The 22,835-nt window shown below is 32.8% G+C and overlaps 1 protein-coding gene across 4 annotated transcripts in view; it reads right to left on the reverse strand.

The window, feature by feature from the left end:
- The window catches only part of LOC149410686 (serine proteinase stubble-like), a 33,419-nt gene extending 14,648 nt beyond the window's left edge, over nucleotides 1–18,771 (reverse strand). Inside the window, exon 1 of one of the 4 annotated variants that reach the window (XM_089647841.1) lies at nucleotides 18,753–18,771. In XM_089647841.1, coding sequence (XP_089503967.1) covers nucleotides 18,753–18,771 — 19 coding nt within the window. Of the gene's footprint in view, nucleotides 1–9,806; nucleotides 10,007–18,752 lie in introns of those variants that run through there. The other 3 variants (XM_089647839.1, XM_089647838.1, XM_089647840.1) reach the window with 3 other exon arrangements.
- Nucleotides 18,772–22,835: the final 4,064 nt, after the last annotated feature.

A 22,835-nucleotide genomic window follows, 5' to 3' on the forward strand; every position in this document is an offset into this window, starting at 1 on the left:
CAGCGCGTTGGGTTTTGTTCTTGTGGACGGAATTGTTACTCTTATTTTGAAAAAAAAAGTGATTTGTTCTATTTCGTGCTTCTTTAATACCTGTTCTTATTTATTGTGTGTCATTGTATCCAAAAACGAGTACACTAAATTACAAGCTCTATAAAAAGAACAACTGAGGAATTGAAGTAACGGAACAAGTCGGGTTTTTACACAAATCTACTTCAGTTAACTTCACAATGCAACGGAACAGAGGTCAATGCCACTTGTAATAATTATATATATCCTCATAATATCAATTATATTTATAATTATTGTGTACGCTGAACGCTGAAATACCAACTAATTAAGTCATTATTGTTATACCGCAGAACTTTAACAAATTCATAAAATATCTAATCGATTGCTTCACTCGAATTAATGAATAATCGAAAATATTTAAATGTCTACAATTTACGGCTTCCGTGGTCAAAGCGTAAGGCTCTAGACTACCAAGCCAGATGTCGAGGGTTCGAATCCTGGCGAGCGCAAGTAAATTTAGTTTGATTAATATATTTTATTTTACCAATTTACTAATTTTAAATAATATATATTTGCGGCACGTTCCAGAGTACTTTCAGTGTCGCCAGACCACGATTTAGAATTGAAACATTACTTGAAATGGCTTTGGCTGTGTTTGGTGAACAGATCTGAATAGCGTTTTTATAAATAATTATGGAGATGAAATTAAAAAATGAGGACTATAAATATATAAAAAAGTGTTAAGAATGTGTAAGTAAATTAGTAAACAAAAAAGTTTTTTCGTTATTTTGTTTTTTATTTATTTTTTATTTTTCTAAATTTTGAAGGTTACACTCATCAATGTAATATATCATTGAAGCAGAAGATAATACTAATAAATCTAAGCGAAACGTGAAACAGAACAAGATACAGAAAAATTAAAAAATATATAATATGGTAACGGATAATAAGATGACGTATGATAATTAGGTCCCAATGGTCTAGTAGTTACAAATGTTGTCCCGGCAAGACAGAGATCCCGGGTCCGTCTTCAATAAAATTTTAATTTACTTTGATGTGGAATAATTTTAAGATTAGATATTATATACAGGGTGTATCGGCACGTACCCGACAAACTTTAACCAGCTATTCCTTAGCATATTTGGAGTAAAAAATCTTATGTGCACTTTGCTGTCCGGTAACGTTTTTTTTTAATAAAAATTTTATTATTCATATTTTCACCACATGTCACCACTGTTTTATCCTTTGACAAAGTTTGAAAACCCATCTGGCAAATATTTTATTCGAATTCCGTTGAATAATGCACGTGTGTACCTATATTGGCGCACGTTTACAGTCACAACGAAATAGCACGGCACCATTCGTCTCATTTTTAACTATTATTATTTAGTGTGTGCGAAAGAGCGAAGACGCTTTTTGACATACTTGCTTATAACAGCTGTTTAACACGAAACGCAATGCCAATGACAGTGATGTAGTGTGGAAATTTTAAATTTTTTTGTTTTTAATTGAAAAAAAAATGCTACCGGACAGCAAAGTGCCCATAACATTTTTTACTCCAAATGTGCTAAGGAATAGCTGGTTAAAGTTTGTCGGGTTAGTGCCGATACACCCTGTATATTATTGTCATTATTATTAACTAAGCCTCACACATTGTGTTGCTAAGAGGCGCTAGTCTAGCATCTGCCATCTTAATGTATGAAACAATGTAAAAAGTTAGAAGTGTTATAACTATTCTTCAGTATTTGGTACAACTCTAGTGATAGTTATTTAACTTCGAATTATGAAGTTGATTAGAAAAAGCAAACTATAAGGACGGGTTGTTTCAGAGAATTTTAACAATTCTTAAAATTTCAAGTTCTGTTAATATTTGATTTATGTATAGTAACTGGCCTATAATGATACAAAAACAGAACTTGAGTAGGACATTTACAGTACCCGGAAATGAACGTTGAAGTTTCATGAATTGTTCAAATTCTATGAAATATCCCATCCTTAATAAACACTAAAAAGATCATAAGCCTATGTTTCCGTTTTAAATTTTATTCAAAACAAAAAAAAAATTAACATTTCCATGTTGTAATGTAACATAATGTAATGATTTTTTTAATAACGAAGCTTCAGTGGTTTTTTTAAACTCCGTGTTATTCTAAATTAAGTTAATTTGAACTATATATTAATGAAAACGGTTATATGCGATTTCCTAACAAATATCATTCTCATTTCACTTGTTCCCTTTTGATAGCACTTCTTTAATTGTTCTTTAAGAAAAATAGTGCTTTTAACAAGGTACCTACTGACTACAAGCATAATATAATAAATTATTGTAATTATTAGTTTGAGTTATTCTTCTAAAGATATGCAAATTTTATGTGCATTCCTCATATTGCACGTGCAAAACAAATAATATAAATATATCAATAAATAAAATAATAATATAGCATTGTTATTGTTATTGTTATTGCTTCATCAACCAACACGTGTTTTTAAATAAGACAGAGTGTTTAATTATTTGACAGTTTTAAAAACAATTATTTACTTTATTGCAGTTAATAAATAAAATTTATTGTGTTTTATTGTCGATTGATGTCAATACTTCACGATTGAAAAGGTATCCATTTACATTGATGCTATTTTTCACGACAATGTAGTCTAAAGTAGAGGTGGTTAATATTTATATTGTTGTTATTTAAAATATGGGGAGTTTCCAATCTGACGTAAGTTGTTTTAAAACTTGATTTACATTTTTATAGGACACTGTCAATGAGGATGATGTTGTTTAATAAAATATCATTTTTTTATACACGTGGAGTCATCAATAATCAATACATTTATTCACTTCATGACGTCTTCTTATTATCCTCAAGTCATATAAGCAAGGCGATGCACTACGTCGTGTAATATTTTAAATTGAGCCGCTATCAATAATAACCCTTACGTAGATGGCGATAAGGTTTAAATTCCCGCTTAACACTATCTGCTTGTTTTGATTTATGCAAGAAAAAAACATGGCAAAAAAGTGCCTTTTATTTTATTTTGTGGATGTTCAGGCATATATATTGAATTTTTTTCGATCATTTTATAAATAACTTAATTTGCCACATTATACAATAAAATCATAATCGAAAATGGGTTCGTAAGTAGGAAATTTTGAACTTTAAAGCAGTTTTCATAGGCCTTATACATTATTTTTTTCTGGGCTTATAAAAAGACATATCTAAAAAATACTCGATTATTTCAAAAGCCAAGATGTATTTTACTCGCAGTATTTAATTAAAGCATCTGCAACATTTTTAGGCGACAAAATTTTCAAAACAAAAACACATGATTTTGCATTACTACGTATGGCAACGCCTTAATATCAAAAATCGATAAAATTAAGATGACGGTGAAAATATTTGATAAAACACTACTCGTTTGAAGAAGAGCAAATATCTCATGATAAATACTTGAGTTGCATTTAAAGATACACTGTGATTTTTTTCATACCCACGAGTATAACACATTAAATTACAGAGCAAAACGTGTTTTAAATAATTTTCGGCGCTTACTTTGAGATTTTTTTCTATCGAGGCAGTTTTTTATAATTACCGTTTCGGAATTACAAATGTATAGATATTATCTTAAAAAATAACACACAATTTTTAGGAACTTAATGAGAAATGTGTAGAAAAGTAATCGGAAGAAATTCGGAATGCAGACAGTGTTTTTAAATTTATTTTTTTATTTTTTAAAGAAAGACAAACATTCCCGGGTTACGAATAACCTGACAATTTTTTTAAATTTTTTTTTTTTTAATTTTTTAAAAAGAAAGACAAACATTCCCGGGTTACGAATAACCAGACTATATTTGAAAATCTTCTACTACCACCACAGTAAGCTGAAAATGTTGCTTGTGTTGTGATGGAGGACTTAGCCAACCGAGGAATTGAACACACTACGCCCGAGTGGGACCCAAGCGCGATGTCAACTCGGCCACCGACCGGTCAAAAATATATATATACAATATTCGAAAATCTCCTACCACCACCACAGTAAGCGGAAAATGTTGCTTGTGTTGTGATGTAGGACTTAGCCAGCCGAGGAATTGAACACACTCCGCCTGGGTGGGATCCAAGCGCGATGTCAACTCAGCCACCGACCGAAGTTTATAATTTTAATACGGCCGAAAAAGACATGGCATGATCAAGTGAACCAAATACTTGAGTCAGGCCATTTAAACAGCCTCTAAAAGAGAAGTGTAGAAGTTCATGATACGATGTACGAATTCGAATGAATCAAGGAATACGTGCCACGACAGAATTGTGTAGCAGTCCAACCTCTCTGCCTACATTTAGAGTGGAACTGTTGCATTAAGCCTTTGACAGACCATGCTATGTTCTCGTGGCTTGGCCTATGACAGCATATCGCTTGCCATACATTCCCATTGGTAGTGCATGGCGAGAGATATGCTATAAATTGTAGTTAATACCTAATTAGCAAGCTTCAAGACGTGGAGCCAGGGGGGTAAATTGTGACAATATCATATGTTGCCATCAATGAAAACCTCTGAAATTCTATGGAAGCTTTCAGAGTTTTTTCAATAAGTCGGCTCCGATGGTAATCGTACTGTCTATATATTCAGATATTCCAATATATAGACAGTACGGTTTTTTAGGAGCAAATTTCTATATTAAGTATATTAAGTAGTATCCGAATGAGAATTTTAATGCCTACATATTGGTATATCCAGAGTTTTTTAGGACCAATTTGTATAATAAGTAGGCTCCGAATGAGAATTTTACTGCCTATATATTCGCATATTTATGGTTTTTTAGGACCAAATTTCTATAATAAGTAGTCTCCGAATGAGAATTGTAATGCCTGTATATTGGGATATCCAGGGTTTTTTAGGACCAATTTGTATAATAAGCAGAGATGTGCTTTATTTCAAATAAATCCATTTCAAATGGAAATGCAAAATGCAAAATGGGTATTTTCCATTTTGCATTTTAAATGCTTTTCTAAAAACCATTTTGCATTTTGCATTTTAAATGCTTTTCTCAATGCATTTTATAAATTTTAACTGCTTTTTGCAACATTCTTCCTACTATCTCCACTCATCAGCCCCAAATATCAGTCGGTCCTCAACCTCGCTATGAGAGATAATTTATATTTGTCAAGTTGCTCCCTGGTAGGAGCCCTGGTAATTGAGTGATACCATTACAAAAAATACTGATTCAAATACTGAACATGGCCATGACGCTGTAGTATTAAATGTTAGATAGCAGTTTCTATGTTTTTATGTTGGCAACATTAGTCCCGCGCAAATTTTTTGTGGTTTCATAATCTGTAGTCGTGGTGTTTTTGGATTTACCATCATGTAATATGTTCTACATTGATGTCCATTGTTAAATGAAAAAATTGTTTAAAAATTCTATAATTATTTTAATTGCTTGACCTGAGAAACCATTTTGCATTTTCAATGCATTTTGAAAATAGGTATTTTGCATTTTGCATTTGAAATGCTTTTCTAAAAACCATTTTGCATTTTGCATTTTCAAATGGAAAAGTTTTGACCCATTTCCATTTTGCATTTCAAATGGTTTTGGGTACCCATTTTGCACATCTCTGATAATAAGTAGGCTCCGAATGAGAAATGTACTGCCTATATATTAACATTTCTATAGTTTTTAGTACCAATTTCTATAATAAGTAGTCTCCGAATAAGAATTGTATATATATTGGCATATCAGCGCCCTTGAGGCGATTTCTCATGAAAACGGCGCTATATAAATTAGCCAAATATTATTATTATTATCTATGGTTTTTTAGGACCAATTTGTATAATAAGTAGGCTCCGAATGAGAATTGAATTGTCTATATATTGGCCAATCTATGGTTTTTAGGACCGATATGAATAATAAGTAGGCTTCGAATGAGAGTTGTACTATCTATATATGTCTGCCAATATATATTGGCAAATCTATGTTTTTTTAGGACCAATTTAAATAATAAGTAGGCTCCGAATGAGAATTGTAGTGTCTATATATTGGCAAATCTATGGTTTTTCAGGGCCAAATTGTTTCATACAAGAAGCCCAAACATATCGATGTATTGATTGGTTTATTTATGAGCGGAGGTGACGCCTGTCGCCTAAAAATGCTCCGGAACAATTTTTTATATTATATTTCTGCTAACGTTAATTGCTTTAATGTTTATAGAATTAATTAATTTTGGTGTAAGGCATCGAATTTTTTTCTTTCATAAATATTAATATCTCGGAAGTTCTGTCTCCTTCGTTCCTTTATGGAGAGCCGCCACTAAAACTAAGCCTCACAAATCGTGTTTCTAGGAAGCGCCGGAAATAGAAACAGACGGGAAATTGGTCAAATAAGCAGTAACAATAATTCCGCGTTCTTCAAATGTGCATCGCTCTATTGCTTGTTGTCAACTAATTCTCTATCTGTCAACAACAACATATTTCAAAGCACAATGACATTTGCAAAAATTATGGCACATTCACATTATGACATTACTTTTGCCCCACTTCGTATTCATAAATTTCTGATAAAAATAAAAAAAAACCTGCAGCACAAGTAGGATGCACACACTTAAGACGAGGAAAATGAATCATATTAATTGGACATCCATTGAGAATAAAAAAACAAGGTCAAAAGCCGTTAATGTGCGGAGCAACGACGTTTTTTTGGCAAATTATATTGAGGGATCAGTAGGATTTATAGGTTCAATTAGAAGTTCTACCGAGCCGAACCCTCTGATATGAAAATATCTGGAGTCGGTGAATTATTTTCCCATTTAATCTCTGGTGAGTTTACGTGTTGTTCTTGTATAGTTTTGTATTTATTATGCTTATATAATGCACTTGCATAATGTGGATTGACTAGATTATCATTTGTGGAAAAGTGTGTGGAAGGGTTTAGTTTTTCCTATGGGGAAGATTTAACCCGGACATAACATCGGAAAAAATAATTATTAATAATAATGTATTAATTATTAATAATAATGTATTAATTATCAATAATAATGTATTAATTATTAACAATATTATAAAATAATAATATACAGGGTGTCGGGGAATTATTCTATAAGATTTTTGAAGTAAAAAATATATAGATCAAAAATATACATAATAAATAATAATCATAATATACTAACTTGCAGTAATTACACAGCATTTGCATAGGCGGATGGTGTAAAGCGGGAATTTAAACCTTATCGCCATATACTTAAGGGCTGTTATTGATAGCGGCTCCATTTAAAATATTACACGACGTAGTGCATCGCCTTAACAGCATTCAAATAAAGAAAAGATGCATGCAGAATACAGTCAAACAATCTAATTTCTAAATGCAAAGTATGTATGTACGTACTTATTCGGAGAAAACTTACCGAATTGAAATATTGTTAATTTATAAAAAATATGCTCAAATTATTCATTTTCCTGTTAAAAACTGGATTGGAGGCCAGTAACGACAAATGGACAAATTTCGTAACAAAGTAAAGCACGAATGTGTTATGAGGAAGTCGGAGCACGTGTTCTTAAACATAATAATACTGTCACATTTCGTTCATTTTTTTTCGTCTACTAACGTCCTTAACCATAAACAAAAATCTGTGTGTGGAAGAGTAAAGTCTCTCACTCGGTGAATTTTGACAATATGAAAATAGTGTAACTTTTCTGTTTGAAATTTTTAGATCAACCCTTTTAAAATCATGACCGCTCGTGATGGAAAACATAATATGTATAAAATTCACTGAAAAAATGAACTATGAACTTCGATTGACCTGTCTAAATAAAAATAACTGCAATTTTATGATGCAAAATTACATTTAAATAAATCACAAAACATTCATCTTAAAAACAAATTAAAAAACTTTTGGTTAACAATATATAATACCTATCTACCCCACAAAAAATTATAGCTTAGATCACATCGATTGTATCGCAGTTTTACAAGAATTTTAGCACTGGTTTGATTTTTTTATGTGATGCCTTTCCTTTGCAAAGCGTACACTTTGATCCCGATATAACAATCCATTTATATATTTTGATGTAAAAAACGATAATTATTGAGTACATAGGTGCAATATAAAACATAAAAGATTTTTAGTTATGATAATAGTTTTTTGTTGCTTAATTTGCTTATAATTGATCCCATTAAATGCATGCAAAAACTGCTAGAAACACGATTAATAAAAGCTTCCCAAAAAAAAGTTTCACGATCTAGTTGTTATTGGTAAAACCTTTTTATAGTGTTAGTTAAACGAACCGGTTTAATAAAAATATATTCATATTTTAACGAATTGCAGAAAAATTTAGTAACGTAAAGGAGTAATACAACTATATTTATATTTATAACGAACTGCAGAAAAGTTTAGTTAAGCGTAAAGGAGTAATAGGTATAAATATATTTATGACGAACTGCAGAAAAGTTTAGTTAAACGTAAAGAAGTAATACAACTATATGTATAGTGTTAGTTAAACTTAAAGAGTAATACAACTATATTTATAGTGTTATTTAAACGTAAAGGAGTAATACAACAATATTTATATTTCTAACAAACTACAGAAAAGTTTAATAAATATTTATAAACCAAATTTATATTTTGAATAGTACTTTTATACTACGGTATACGTTATCGACGTTTTCATACTGAAAACGAGTCAGTAAATGTTTTCTTACAGTTATGAGCAATACAAGAATCTAACCTAATCTGTTAACCGCCCTCTTGTAACTAAACTAAATCTTGTAAAAGTGTCATGAAATCTACGTTTCTATTAATCTCAAAAATCAAAAATGCATTTCAGTTTCCATGTTTTAATTTCTAATACACATTCGTTAATTACATTATCATGTGCACATTGAATCGCCTCACAGTGTAGCCGGTTAAGAAATTCGATATGAGGCGGTTAGCGAAAATAAATTAGAACATAAAACACATCAATTATTAAAAAAAACGTGCTGCGTTAGGTCTTCGAATGAATCTCAGGTTTAATGACACAAAACAAGACAAACAACAAGAATTTGATTGCTAGTATGGAATACCATTAACTGGGTATTTTATAAACGAATATACACTCTTAACTCAAAATTGAAAATGTTACTAATTGATTTCAACTCCAAACGAGAAAATTAAAATTGAATTCAACTCTTAAACGGGATAATTTAATTTTCTTACAACTCTAAAATGACTTGGTTCAAAATGGTAAGCTCTAAAACCCTTATTCACCCTCTCATACCTGAGTTAAAACTGGCAGAGGTGGAACATTATATTTGATGCTTGATTGGTAGAGGTATTTGAAATTACTTACTTTTTTTTCAATTGTTTGGAAAGGGTGTGTTTAACATAAATTGACAAAACGTATACTTTATAACAAAAATATAATATTTTATCACATTAAAAAAATACATAAAAATTAAACACTGAAAAAGACATCCCAAAAAATTTCGGTCTAGATTAAAAACAAAAATTAAAAAATGGCTACCGCCTGAACTCGTAGCTAAAATCCAATACAAAAAATAGGGCTCAGAGCCAATTATACCAGAAATTGGAAACCGAAAACTGCCAATTTTTATTTGATCTAGATAGTGAGGAAACAAATCTGAAACCTTTGTATTTTCAAATATACGCACGGTTTGAAAGGGTTAATCATGTTTGATTCAAATTTAAAACGAGTTGTTACAATCTGATTTCAATTCTAAAACGTCATGATTCAATTAGAATTCAAGTCAACTGAATTAATTTTAACCTAGCCTTTTACACAAGAACATATAAAATACAATTATTAATACATGAATTTTCAACACAAGAACTTGTCGGTACTTTGAATACTAGTTAAGTCACTGAAGTTAATAAATAGTTAGTAAATAAACTCCTGTAGCAGATTGCCAGTTAATAATTAACTGATTAACTTGAACTGAGTTTGTTAACTGTGGCTGGTGGCACTTTAGCGATGGTCAAGGTATAAGTTAACTAGACTTCCAATGAGATAAAGAGCTTGCTGCGAACTGAAGAAAAATAACAATGGTTCAGACTGATATTGTCAGGAGAGGTAACGTTAACCATTGGTAGTTAGATATATTTATGTCATTTGATTGCTTATCTTTTTAATTATCAATTAGATAAATAATTCCAAGGTACGAATAACCGAACAATATTAGAAAATCTCCCACTAGCATCATTATAAGTGGAAGATACACTGAGAAAAATTAGTATTGCTAATTTCTTAAAAAATTTGGTAATCCGGGTAAAAACGGGATTGAAGACCGTTTCCTAGTAAATTTTTAGTACATTCATAATATATCGGAACACTTGTCAATGCACCTGCATTTGATTTTGATTTTATGGATTCTTTCGTAATCCTCTAACTAGCTAAAGATTATAACATTACCCTTTCATGTGTTTAACTAAGTAGAACTGCGGCTCCTTTGCCCTGATAATTTAATATTTAATGACGGAATGCGAAAATATTAGACATCGTGATAGTATATTTGTGTTTCACTAAAAGTTTACTAGGAAACCTATCAAGTCAATCGTTAAGGGACTGCAATCCAGTTTTTAACAGGATTCTCGATAATTTTAAGAAATTCTTAATCAATTAGCAATAATCATTTTTCTCCGTGTGTTGCTTGAGAAATGATGGAAGACGTAGCTAGCAGACGTATTGAACTCACGACGATGCCTGAGACAAACCTGACGCATTAGCCAACTCAGCTACAGACCACTAGATGTAGACCGGCTTGGGCAAATTTTATTGATTTATGTGAGTTTTTCACATATTTAGATAATACAGGTTTTCCAATAAGAGATGTTATTTTGAATAGCCCGCTATTTCAGTAGATGTTACTTTTGAAGCTGTCAATTTTTGACATTTGACAAGTAAAAACTACGCCATTAATAAAAATGGGCTTCAACAACGCATTGAAATTATTAAAATTCACTTGAGTGAATCAAATGCAAATCATCTTGAGTGATGAGGCCCATTTCCACCTCGGTGGCTTCGTCAACAAGCAAAATTGTCGCATCTGGGGCTCGGAAAACCCAAGAGTTATTGTTGAAAAGCCTCTCTATCCTCAACGTGTGACTGGTGCGGTTTATGGTCCGGCGGAGTCATTGGACCTTACTCTTTCGAAAATGAGGCTGGAGCAATAGTTACGGTGAATGGATCGCGCTATTGAGAGATGATTAATGTTTTTTATGGCCGGAATTAGATGGTATTGATTTGGACAACGTTTACTTTACCAAAACGGCGCTACTTTTACGATTGAATATCAAAATAACACCTCTTATTGGAAAACCCTATACAATACGACGTGCACGTTTCAGAGAGGTAGATACTCTCAATATCGTTCTGGCAAAGTCCGCCATTCAGAATCTTAACATTGCAACGCTTTCTTGAAATGATATTAGTCATATTGTGTGACCAGATCTGAATAGTCAGGTACTTCCCAACCTTCCTCTCCCCAACTCCTTCCACTTTCCATTGGCTTCAGTTTTTTCAAAATACCTCAAATGGGTCTCACTGGCTCGGGGATGTTAGGACTCTTATTGTGTGTTCGGTATTCACTATTATTACTCGTACATTTAATGAATTAAGTAAAACGTTAGCAATAATTTAAATAAATTAATATTTCTAAAAAAGTACTTCAAAGTAAGTTAGGATTTGAACCCATATATTTTTCTCTCTTCAAGCAGGCCGACATAGAATCAAAACAACGAAAATTATTAAAATACTAAAAATTAAATAATGAAAAGGTTGTCGACTCCTGTTTCCAGTATCCAATGTCATATTTGCTTTTTTTATATCTTGATATTACCCGCGGACTTGTTGTTCGCGAGGAGCGTTCTGTTAGTTTATTGCACGAACTTGTTTATTGTCTATTCGTCGTTCTTTGTGTTTGAAAGAATTATTAATTATTTGTATCACTCTAAAATGTATTGGAAACGCTTGCTTTTAATCGCGAAACACTAATTATATGCCCTACAATTGAACACTTTTAAGAATTTCAGGAGTAAGATGTTTAAACAGTAGAGGTAGGTACTTTTAGTATAGTGAAAGACCACCCATAAAACGTTGCTTTAAATGACATAAGCCGTGTTTGTTGACCAGGTCTGAAGAGTCAGGTACTTCCCAACTTCCTCTACCTCATATCCTCAATACCCACTCCCTCACTTAGCTTCACAAAGTACTCCAATTGCGGAAGCCGTAGGTTACTTGCTTCGGGCAGTTGAGACTTTTATGCGGCGTTTACGTAAAAAGTTTTAGATACATTTCTATTCATTCAATTTCTAGTAGTTGGTGGTCTCAAATGAAAGCCTCGAAGGTTTATCTACATTATCGATGACTAGGCGACTTTTGTTAGCTACCATTGATTAGAAAACAATTGACAAGTGCCTAAAATAATTAATAAGAATCGGTTTTTAAAAAGAGCTACCTACCTAATTTGATTTTGAAATTTCAAAACGACAAACAGCTGACACGCCATCGGTAAAATTGTTCCCATTGATGGGCGATTTCTTTATACTGATATTAAAACAATTGATAAAATAACTATCGATTCTTCTTAGTTATCAATATGGCTTACCAGGCCCTCTGATATTGCCCAAGAACTAAAACAGAACTGATTTTATCATATAAAGAATATTTGATAGTTCCATGAAAAAAATTGCCCAATATTCAGAAAGAAAAAAACTCTATTAACTTGTTGAACGCTTCTTACCATTTCCATTATAAATCGAATCAGAGAAACACAATAAGTGATAAATATTATTTTCACCACAAAAATAAAATAAAAATACACACGCGTGACACCTTTCGAGCGTCCCTCTTGACGAGGATGGAAGGTCAACTTCACAATGAGTGGGAGGGAGATACAACACTTGATCGTCAGGGGATCGAACTAAAAGTAGGTACTTAAGTAAGTATCTACTTTTAGCAGCATAATTACTGTCTACAATATGAAAAAAATCAAACGATTATGAGATATTAAAGATTCGCTCTTAAAAGTATTCTATTGACGCGTGATAGTCGATTCCTTTCGAAAGAAGTGCAAAGCTTAAAAACAAATATTTATTTGACTAGCAGTAGTGTACCCGGCGTTGCTTATACATTATTTTTTATGGGCTTGTAAAAAGACTTACCTATCTAAAAAATACTCGATCATTTAAAAGGCCAAAATGTATTTTATTCGTAGTATTTAATTAAAGCATCTGAAACATTTCTAGGCGACCAAATTTTCAAACCAAAAACACGTGATTTTGCATTACTACGTATTGCATCGCCTTAAGATATACAATTACGTAGTACATTATTTTTGATATATTTCACAAGGCTTAGCCAGAGTTACCAATGAAAGCGCCTGAAAATATATGTTTTGCTCTACTTTCTATAAATATAATATGCATGTGTTATATATGTAAACCGGAGAAATTCTCTAAAGAATAGTGAAAACTCTATTAAAATCCTCTTGCGTAGTTTACAAGAACTCAGTGAACAAACAGACAGACGCGGATAGCGGCATTATTTTATACTATTTAGAGATGTAAATACCTCCACAAGAGTCTCAACTGCTCCCAAATGTTCCAAGCCAATGGGACTATGGCATCTCCAATTAAAGAACATTGTGGGGCTGAGTTGAGTAGGAAAGAGAAAAGATGGATAAGAGGAAGGTGAATATTCAGATCAAGTCATCCAACAAGGCTATACCATTTCGAGGATGTTTTATTTTTGATTGGTGGTCTTTAACCAGGGTGATACTGAGATTACTTTATTATTTAGGGATCATATTGAAAATATTCTAAAAAAAGCTTATAAGCAATTGGGTTTCATTATTCGCATTACAAAGCCTTTTACGGTAGCACACACCCTAATTCTGTTATATATGTCGTATGTACGATCACAACTAGAATTCGCCTCAGTAATTTGGAATCCTCAATATCAAACAAATATTGATCGCATTGAAAATATTCAGAACAAATTTATGAAACACCTATCGTATCGTTTTAGTGACCATCGATTTGTTCCTGTCACTTTATATAAACCCAGAAAAATCTCTGATGCATTATTCTTACACAAAATCGTGAACTGCCTTGTTGATTCATCATATCTGTTAGAAAGGATTGCATTTCGTTGCCCCAAGCAAAACACCAGATCGAACGATTTATTTAGAATACAAAATTGTAAATCCACATACGCGCAAAACTCTGTAATAGTACGTATCTGTGAAACTCACAATGCCTTACGAGATGTAGGCATTTTCAACCATAACTTGATATTATATAAAATTGAGCTTAATAAATTAAAATACTTTACTTACTTTACTTTTTATTTTATTCGATTTTTTTTGTTGTGAAAATGACATTATTATCACCCGTAGTGAATAGTAGAGCTATGCGAAGAGTTATATTTTTTCTATTTGTTTTTAATATTATGTATTTCTTTATTATGTTTATTTTTTTGCCATTTAATATGTTGTGTAGGTAAAAAAATACTAAATCAACATTTAACTCAATGGAACTTAATTGGTCTAGAATATATGAATGTTTATTGTTATATTTTTTTACTGTACGACTGTTTGCTTCCTAAATAAAAATATATAAAAAATACTGAGTCGATTACTAGTTATACATAAAGTAAAATCTGTATAGGATAATTTTGCAGACGAAAGTACTCTCAGATAAGTTAACAATATATTATTATGAAGTATGTTTCAGCGAGATGTTTACACGAGAGAAATCAATTTTGGGGCAAATGATTAATCAAAGATTGGGCCAGATTCTCAGAAGGTTTGAGTCTGGTCGAAATTTCATTTGAATTGTGTGAAGTTTATGGAAATTACGAGCATATATTGCATTATTGTGAATTTAGATAGAATGAGTCCACGTGTGCAGTAGGTTGGTCATTGGTGTTGATTGAAATGGTTTTGAGTTCAATCCACGCTTAAGTGAAGGTCACAAAACATGAGGTTTTACAACACAACTTAAGGGGCCGGAGATCGCAAGATCTCATACAGGGGTAATCTTTGGGGATGTTCTCTGAGTGGTAACCTTCTACTATTACAACTACAACAACTATAAATCTAGTATTTAATTTTCTGACCTTAAATTCTTAAAATATGTGTTCTGTTGGATATAAAAATGATTTATTTATAATTATTAGTTTATGCGCAATGCATGTTAAGCATGTTAAGCTCTGACGTCATGAAAGTATAAAGTAAATTTAAGATCTTAATTTAAAGGTACTTAGTTAATTAATATAAAATAGAAATGTAAGTAATGAAAACCATAGGTAATATTTTTAAATGTCGGGTAGTGCAGTTCATGTTACTGATATTTTGTCATTTTATATCTTAAATCTTCGACTAAGACGAGACAATACCCTAAAATAAAGTCGGAATCTTAATGACGTAAGTGAAGAAGCGATGCACAGAAATGTGACGCGTGGCCCTGGTGTATTGTACAGACCTACGGTTGAATTTTCCCTAGGAAATCTCTAAAATAATTGTGGAAAACTTAACGACGTAAGTGATAAAATCGTGTGAAAACAATATTGCCCTAGAAGGTTTAGAAAATGTATCTTTCCGTTGAGTTGGTTTTAATTATTTCTGATACTAAAATTTCAAATGTTTCTAGACGGATCCCTAGAGAAGTTACTAATTCATCTACAAAAATCAAATCTTGTGCTTACCGCTAATTTTGTAGTTGAAAAACGATTTATAAAATATTTTAATGGAAATGTTCTGTTTTTGTTAATCATAAATATACAAAACTTACATCCGTAGGGATCGGTCTAATAATATATGCATTTTATCGTTATGAATTCGTCGGAATTAATTAAAACGTGAGCTTCTAGCAAACCCCCGTTGCCAGAATTTCGTGTCGCTTTAACTCATATTGTATTCAAAACTTCAACGTTTAATGAGCATTTCTCCATTAATGCGGAACTGCATGCAATTTATTATAAAATCCGGAATTTTTACCACGAGTTCCTCACGACATTTTAATAATTCTGCTCGAATAAAATCTACATTCGAGTCCCGACAGGTTCGGCAAATAAGAAATAGCCATTGTTCTGCCGTAAAACGTTTGTTTCCGGAAGTTTTGTCAAACTTTTGATTTCTACGTGAGAATTGAACGCGGTAACCTCGCCATTGTTGAAATCTAAACGAGTTTGAACTCTGCCGAAAACAAAGTCTCAGGAATATGAGGACATACGAATATGTTTAAAGTTACCAAACCGTGAAAACTGTGTAAATTACGACAGTCGCGGACCTACACTATTTTGCGTCTGCATGGATTTTTAATAATTGGCTAATTCAATATGTTAACAGTTTTTACGCAGAGAATACCGATATACGTACTATAAATAATTAAAAGAAATGTAATAGGGTGTGTAAATGTAAAAACGAAGTTATTCTATTTTTATGTTTATGAATAAATTATCTATAACGATTTAAAATGTGCGATTTCCGATTTGCCGCCAAAATAACATTAGGCATTTTTATTCGTGAATTCGGCGGCGTTAACGTCACTCCGAGTGACGTTGGTGACAGCCGTCTTACCAGACATTGGCGTTTTCTATGTCATACTGATGTTGTTGCCAATTGGAACCATTTCGAAATGTACGGTTTTAGATCGTTTTTGGAATCATAATTATGAAGAAAATGTTTAAATTTCGTATTTTTAGTACGATAATCATAAACATAAAAATAAAATTTAAATCTTCCACACATTTTTAACGGTATTTATATTTAGTGAAAATACCCCACTATTCAAACATTGTATTTTATTATTTTTTTTTGCTTTTTAACAAAATATATAAAACTTCCAATAATAGTTTCGTGATGAGCGCAACATCTTTGGGATAAGATAAACAAGCTTGATAATTAAGGTTTACGTGTTTTTATGTGTTAATTAATTCGTTTATTAATTAATTTTATTAAAATGCGCCTTTTGCAAGGTATTGATTTACAATATTAAGACAAATTATTTGTTTGCGCCCGTACATACGCAATATAAATATGAATAAACAGTTTTGTCCGTAAAGAAATCATCATAAAAAAGAATCATCTGTACAATATTGTATTTGTATGCCTTTCTCAAAAACATTAAGATATTAAACGAACAAAACTATTTATTCACATTCATATGGCGTGTGTGCAAATAATTTTTCTTAAGAATGTAAAGCTTTACCCTTTAAAAGGCTTTTTTAAATAAAATAAATTAATTAAAGCCATCTATGAACACTAAGAATTTAATGAGCCTCGCGTTTAACCTTAAGTAGATATTTATTTCAATTATATTTCCTTGAAGATTTTTAATACATTTTTTAAAGAAACATAAAAAATAAGTTTAAAATTTTTAAATGATGAGATGAAAATTCACAAAGAAAACTCCTAAAGAATATATTATGTACCTACTCACTTAATATTATATCAAATGTCTGTTTATGTTTTATATTGGTAGATGGCAAGAAACATTATGAATATTTCCGCATTCCAGTGCTTATTATTGTAAATTGGTAAACATTTATAAATGCCATAAATAAAGTTAGTTTAATTACAGCAAATTTATTTACCAACTTACAATACGACAAAAATCAGTTATTTTCGTGAGGATTTGAGAATCGATGTAAATTCTGTAGGTAAGCATATGTGTATTTTACGAAAGTAATGTAAGTTGCGTCGTACTTTTGCTAGAGAGTGTAATTTCCTTTGCAGAAATAAATGTGACCCTTCGTTTCGCGGTCGGTAATAATGTTTCGTGTTATAATATTCCGTTTAATGATGTTCCGTGTAATAATGTTCCGTGTAATAATGTTCCCAGTTTATATGTTCCCTGCAAAAATGTACCCGGTCAAAACGTTCCCAGCCAAAATTTTCCTGTTTAATAATAGTCCCACAGTTGGTGAGTTGACTTCCTTTGCAGAAATCCAAGTAATAAATGTGACACTTCGTTTCGCGGTCGGTAATAATGTTCCGTGTAGTAATATTTCTTGTAATAATGTTCCGTGTAATAATGTTCCGTGTACTAATGTTCCCAGTTAATATGTTCCCTGCAAAAATGTACCCAGTAAAAACGTTCCCGGCCAAAATTTTCCTGTTTAATAATAGTCCCACAGTCGGTGAGGTTAAATAAGGTTAGAAATTACTGAGCCTGCTGATTGGCTGCGCCAGTGTAACATAGGATAAAGAAGAAAACGACAAGTACCGTGCGTACACATTTGAACCGAAATAAATGTGTCACTGACTTAGTATCTTTCGGTTCTAGACCATTTAGCACGCGGTCTCTCTTACACTTGCCTGAAATTGTATATCACTATCCTATTTGAATGTCGTAATCATGGTGAAACACAGTTTTGTATGGAAACATAGGCCAAAATTGGGCTTATTATATCACAAAACATGAACTAAAGTCACTTCTTGTGTTATTCTTTATTCTATGCAAATAATGACATTTTATCTGTTTCTAGTTGATTTTTCAAGGAATATTATTACTGGGAACATTGTTACCTACCTAGAACCCCTTCGTATACATATATATATATATATGTTTTCCCTTCGTAAATATGTATTGCCACTAAAAACCATAATAAATTAACATTGTTCCAGCTCTGTTTTTCGTTTGGCCGAGTATGTTCATACTCCACCCAGGTCATTTTTGCCGTATGGCTACACTTTTATTTCGCATGTAATTTACTAATTTTCTATATTCATCATCAGATTGTTGAATTAACTCACCGTCCTTGTAATCGGACATGTTGAGAGAGTCTATGTTGGCAATGGGTGAACTTGAAGACGTGATGCCCTCTATCGGAGACACAGTAGACTTGTCGGTAGCCCCGCCCGCTTCGCCGCTAGATGTCGTGTTGTTGCCCGACTCTGAATGAAAGAAGAAGAAGACGTTAGTAATTATTGGTTAAATAAGATTGAAATTATTAAAAAAATATATTATTGGCGACAAAAAATAGTATATTAGAAATGATTTAAAAAAAATTACACCTACATTATTATTTTAGTTAACCATGCTGTCCTGAAGAATTTATAAATGAATGAAGAAGCTTTTTGAATTTATTAAACTAATTTACTTAGGTCATCTCAATCACATATTCGAACCAATCTATGCAAGAAAGTTTCTCACAAGCTTTGAATTTTTACACATAGATGGCGGAATAATATGGAGCTAAAATCTTATTTGTAATTTTACTCTCGTAAATGTAATCATCACTTGTGGATGCACAAGTACAAAGCATTTCCAACAAATTTGACTTCTTTGCATTATCTTTGGTAAAATGCACATCTTAACAAACATAAAAGGGCAACAAAATAATTTATTTAAATAAGGTACGAGTATTTATAATGTTTCTTAACTCAATTTAGGCATATTAAAAAGTATAGCAAATTTAGTCACAGAGCAATTTTTAAATATATCTATTTTTGTTTTCTTTAAAATTGACTACTAGCCGGCCCAAGAAATAGCGCAACTAGGTCGAAAAATGAAAATAGATTAATTGTATACATCTTGATTTTTTATGGTTCATGTTACGGTAAGGTTAATGAACTGAATTGCATAATTATTAACCCTTCCGGACCCTGTGCTCACCATTGTGAGGGTAATTTCAATATTTAATTCCGGATGATGCAAATGCTTCCTTAGATTTGGGACCGCACTCGAACGATTGTGGGCATGGCTAGCTACTTAAAAAATATTATTTATATATGACTAAAGGAATGTTCAAAGAGAATAAAATGTGATGTTCACTTTTGTCTGTCAAAAGATATAAACTGTTTTTTGAAATTTAAAATAATCAATAATTTTTGTTCAAATTCACCTATCAATATTTTGTTCTACCAATACCTTATTTTTGCACTGTTGATACTCAGTACCCACAATTGTGAGTATTTCTTTTTCCAAAAAAAAATTGATTCATATTTTGCCTTATTCATATTATTTAAATAAAAAAAATAACCATTTATCAACGAATCTCGGGTCTGAAAGGGTTTTTAAAAAAAAGGGCAAATATAGTTCCTTTATCTCTAGGAATCAATTATTTACGAACGTAGCAAACTACTTGGGGTGACCTATGGCAGGTGTATTGGCTATCCAATAAATTGTTCACGGGGCGGCGGTACCCATACCCGCCTCCCAATGTTAGTTAATATCCATTTGCCTGTATAAAATCCATATGTTTTTCTTTACCTCCCATTACTGTTGTAGCATTTTCCTCTTCAACTGTGGTTGTATCTTCCAAAGTTGTACTTTCTTCTTCTTCATCACTACTAGTTGTATTACCCGCTCCTGTCTTAGTCGTTGTGGAAACTGGCTTCAGAGTTGTTGTTGGTGCACCAGAAATGGACAAAATTGTGCTTGATTCGAGTGTTAGATTCCCTGTTGTTGCATTTTCTGTTGCGGCTGGCTTTATTGCTGGTTTTGTGGTGATGTGGACAGTGAAAACTGGCTTTGTGGGTGGTTTTTTGGTTGAAGTTGCCTCAGATTCCGGTTTCCTTGTTGCCGATTCAGTAACTACTGGTTTTTTGGTAGGGGATTCAGCTGTCACTACTCTTTTTGTTGTCGATTCAGTTGTAGATTGTGTTGTTACTGGCTTTTTGGCTGATTCTGCTTGAGTTGTTTTAACTGTGGTTGATGAAGGTATCGGAGTAGGTGGTTTTGGTCTAGAGTTGTCAAATATTGGCTTCTTTGCTGGAGCAACGATAGCAAGAGGTGATTCTGTTGGTCCTGTGAGGTTTGTTGATGATATGGTCTGCAGAAGAACCCATTCAGCTGGTGGTGTTATAGGAGACCAATCTTCTTCTGAAAAGGACAAAATATTTTTTTAGAAAAAAAAATACTGGAAAGAAGAGAACATTGAAAAAGTTTGGTTATTTGTACAGTATATGAACAGTATAGAAAAGAAATAATCAAAACTATGTAAAAAAACCTTTGGTTTTGAATACAATCATAAAAACTCAAAAACAGTAAGCAAAATAATAACAATATTGTGATAACTTACGAAGAATTCACCAAGAAATGTTTCTCATCACATTTAAATTAGTAAAACATCATTAAGATTTTAAAATGTATTATATTTTTAATTTGATTCTAATGATTTTGCCAACATCACAAATAATATAGTGGTAATAATAACAGAGTCATGAGGAATTCTCGCATGTTGTTAACAAACCTTTTTCAGTAGTGCTGGAAGTAGAATTTTGAGATAGGGCTGTATCCACGTAGTTACTCCACGTGACCAGACCAATCTTCTGCGTTGTCGCTGATGGAGTCTTGCTTCCTTCGGTAGGCGTCTGCGCAAAGTTATCCTGTAAAACCTCATTAGTTATGGGAACCTCATTTGTTATAGGGCGAACCGTAGTAGGGCCTGGGGTCGAAACTGATGGCTTTACCGAAATAATACTCGAACCTTGCGAAGGCTTAACTAAAGGCTTCGATGGAATAAGAGGAGCCTTTGAAGTTGAAACTGGCTTAATTGTTGTAGATGAAGCAGGTTTTGCTGTTGAAGAGGGAATTGGTTTTATTGTTGGGGACAAAGCTGGTTTTGCAGTTGTAGCTTTCTCGGAAGCAGAGGGAATAGCAGTTGAAGATGATGTCGGAATTGTAGCACCAGTTGAAGGTTTTTCCGTAACAGTTTCAGTAATATTGACTACAGGTTTTTTGATCAAAGAAGCAATAGTTGTCGTTTTATTTTCAGAAACCTTGACAGGTGCTTGAGTGGTAGCATTTCTTGTCGTATTTTGAATCTGCATTGTAATTACAGGTTTCCTTGTGAAATTTGTAGCCTGACTTGGAGATTGAGTGACTGTGCTTGCCGGCTTATGAACAGAAGTTGCTGGTGATGCTGGTTTCATCGTGATATAAGTGGGTTTCAATGATGGCTTAGTCTCGATAGAAGGACGATAGATTATCGTAGTTGGTCTTTTGGTTGGCTCCTCACTTGAAGACGCATTTAGACTAGGCGGAGTTTGTACTATTGGTCTCTTTATTGAAGTTGTCGGTCTTATAGTGGTGGTTCGTCTATTGGACAAAGTGGAGTTTTGTGGTCTCTGTATGAGAGGCCGAATGGTTGTCGTTGTTGATGGATCACTTGGTTTTGGTGTTGGTCTTTCAGGCTTGAATGTTGGCTTTGGTCTTTGGATTGGACGCTGAGATGATGGTACTTGAGTAGTCGATGCAGGAGAGGCTGTTGGTGTCGATTGTGACGTTACTCTATTTATTTGTGTGGTGGGTGTTTTAATATTAAGGGGTACCGTTGGTTTCTCTGGTCTAGCTGTTGTGGATGGTAGTCTTGTACCGAATGGTAGCTGTGCACCAATGTCTTCTTTTTCTGGAGCGGAAGGCCTTTTGGTAGTAATTGGTCTGTTGCTGCTTGGTTGCTGAGTTGGTCTCCGGGTAGTTTTCTGAGTTTGGCCACCTTGCACTGACTGGAACGTCGAAATCTTATATGTTTGAGTTGTTGTTTCAGGTGTTCTAGGTGTTGTCGACGTAGTTGTGGTTGATGCAACCCTGTGTAAATCAACAGTGATTGCTTTTGCTGTCGTGGTATCATTTACGATCACAGTCATTGAAGCATGTTTGGCAGTCGAAGATGGCGTCTCCGTAGTGCTGGTGGAAGATACGCGTCTTGTCGGGATATATGTAGACTTTTGTGTTGTAGTAGAAAGTGGCGCTGCAGAAGTTTGAACAACAGTTGCGTTTCTTGCAGGTTTAATACTTGACTCTTCTGGTTTAGTTACCTTTTCTTCTTCTGGTTTTGTTAATTTTTCTTCTTCTGGTGTCGTAAATTTAACTTCTTCCGGTTTTGTTACTTT

The sequence above is a fragment of the Hesperophylax consimilis genome, chromosome 27 (assembly GCF_061612785.1).
Source record: "Hesperophylax consimilis isolate HC1 chromosome 27, BYU_Hcon_1.0, whole genome shotgun sequence".
Classification (NCBI taxonomy): Eukaryota; Metazoa; Arthropoda; class Insecta; order Trichoptera; family Limnephilidae; genus Hesperophylax; species Hesperophylax consimilis.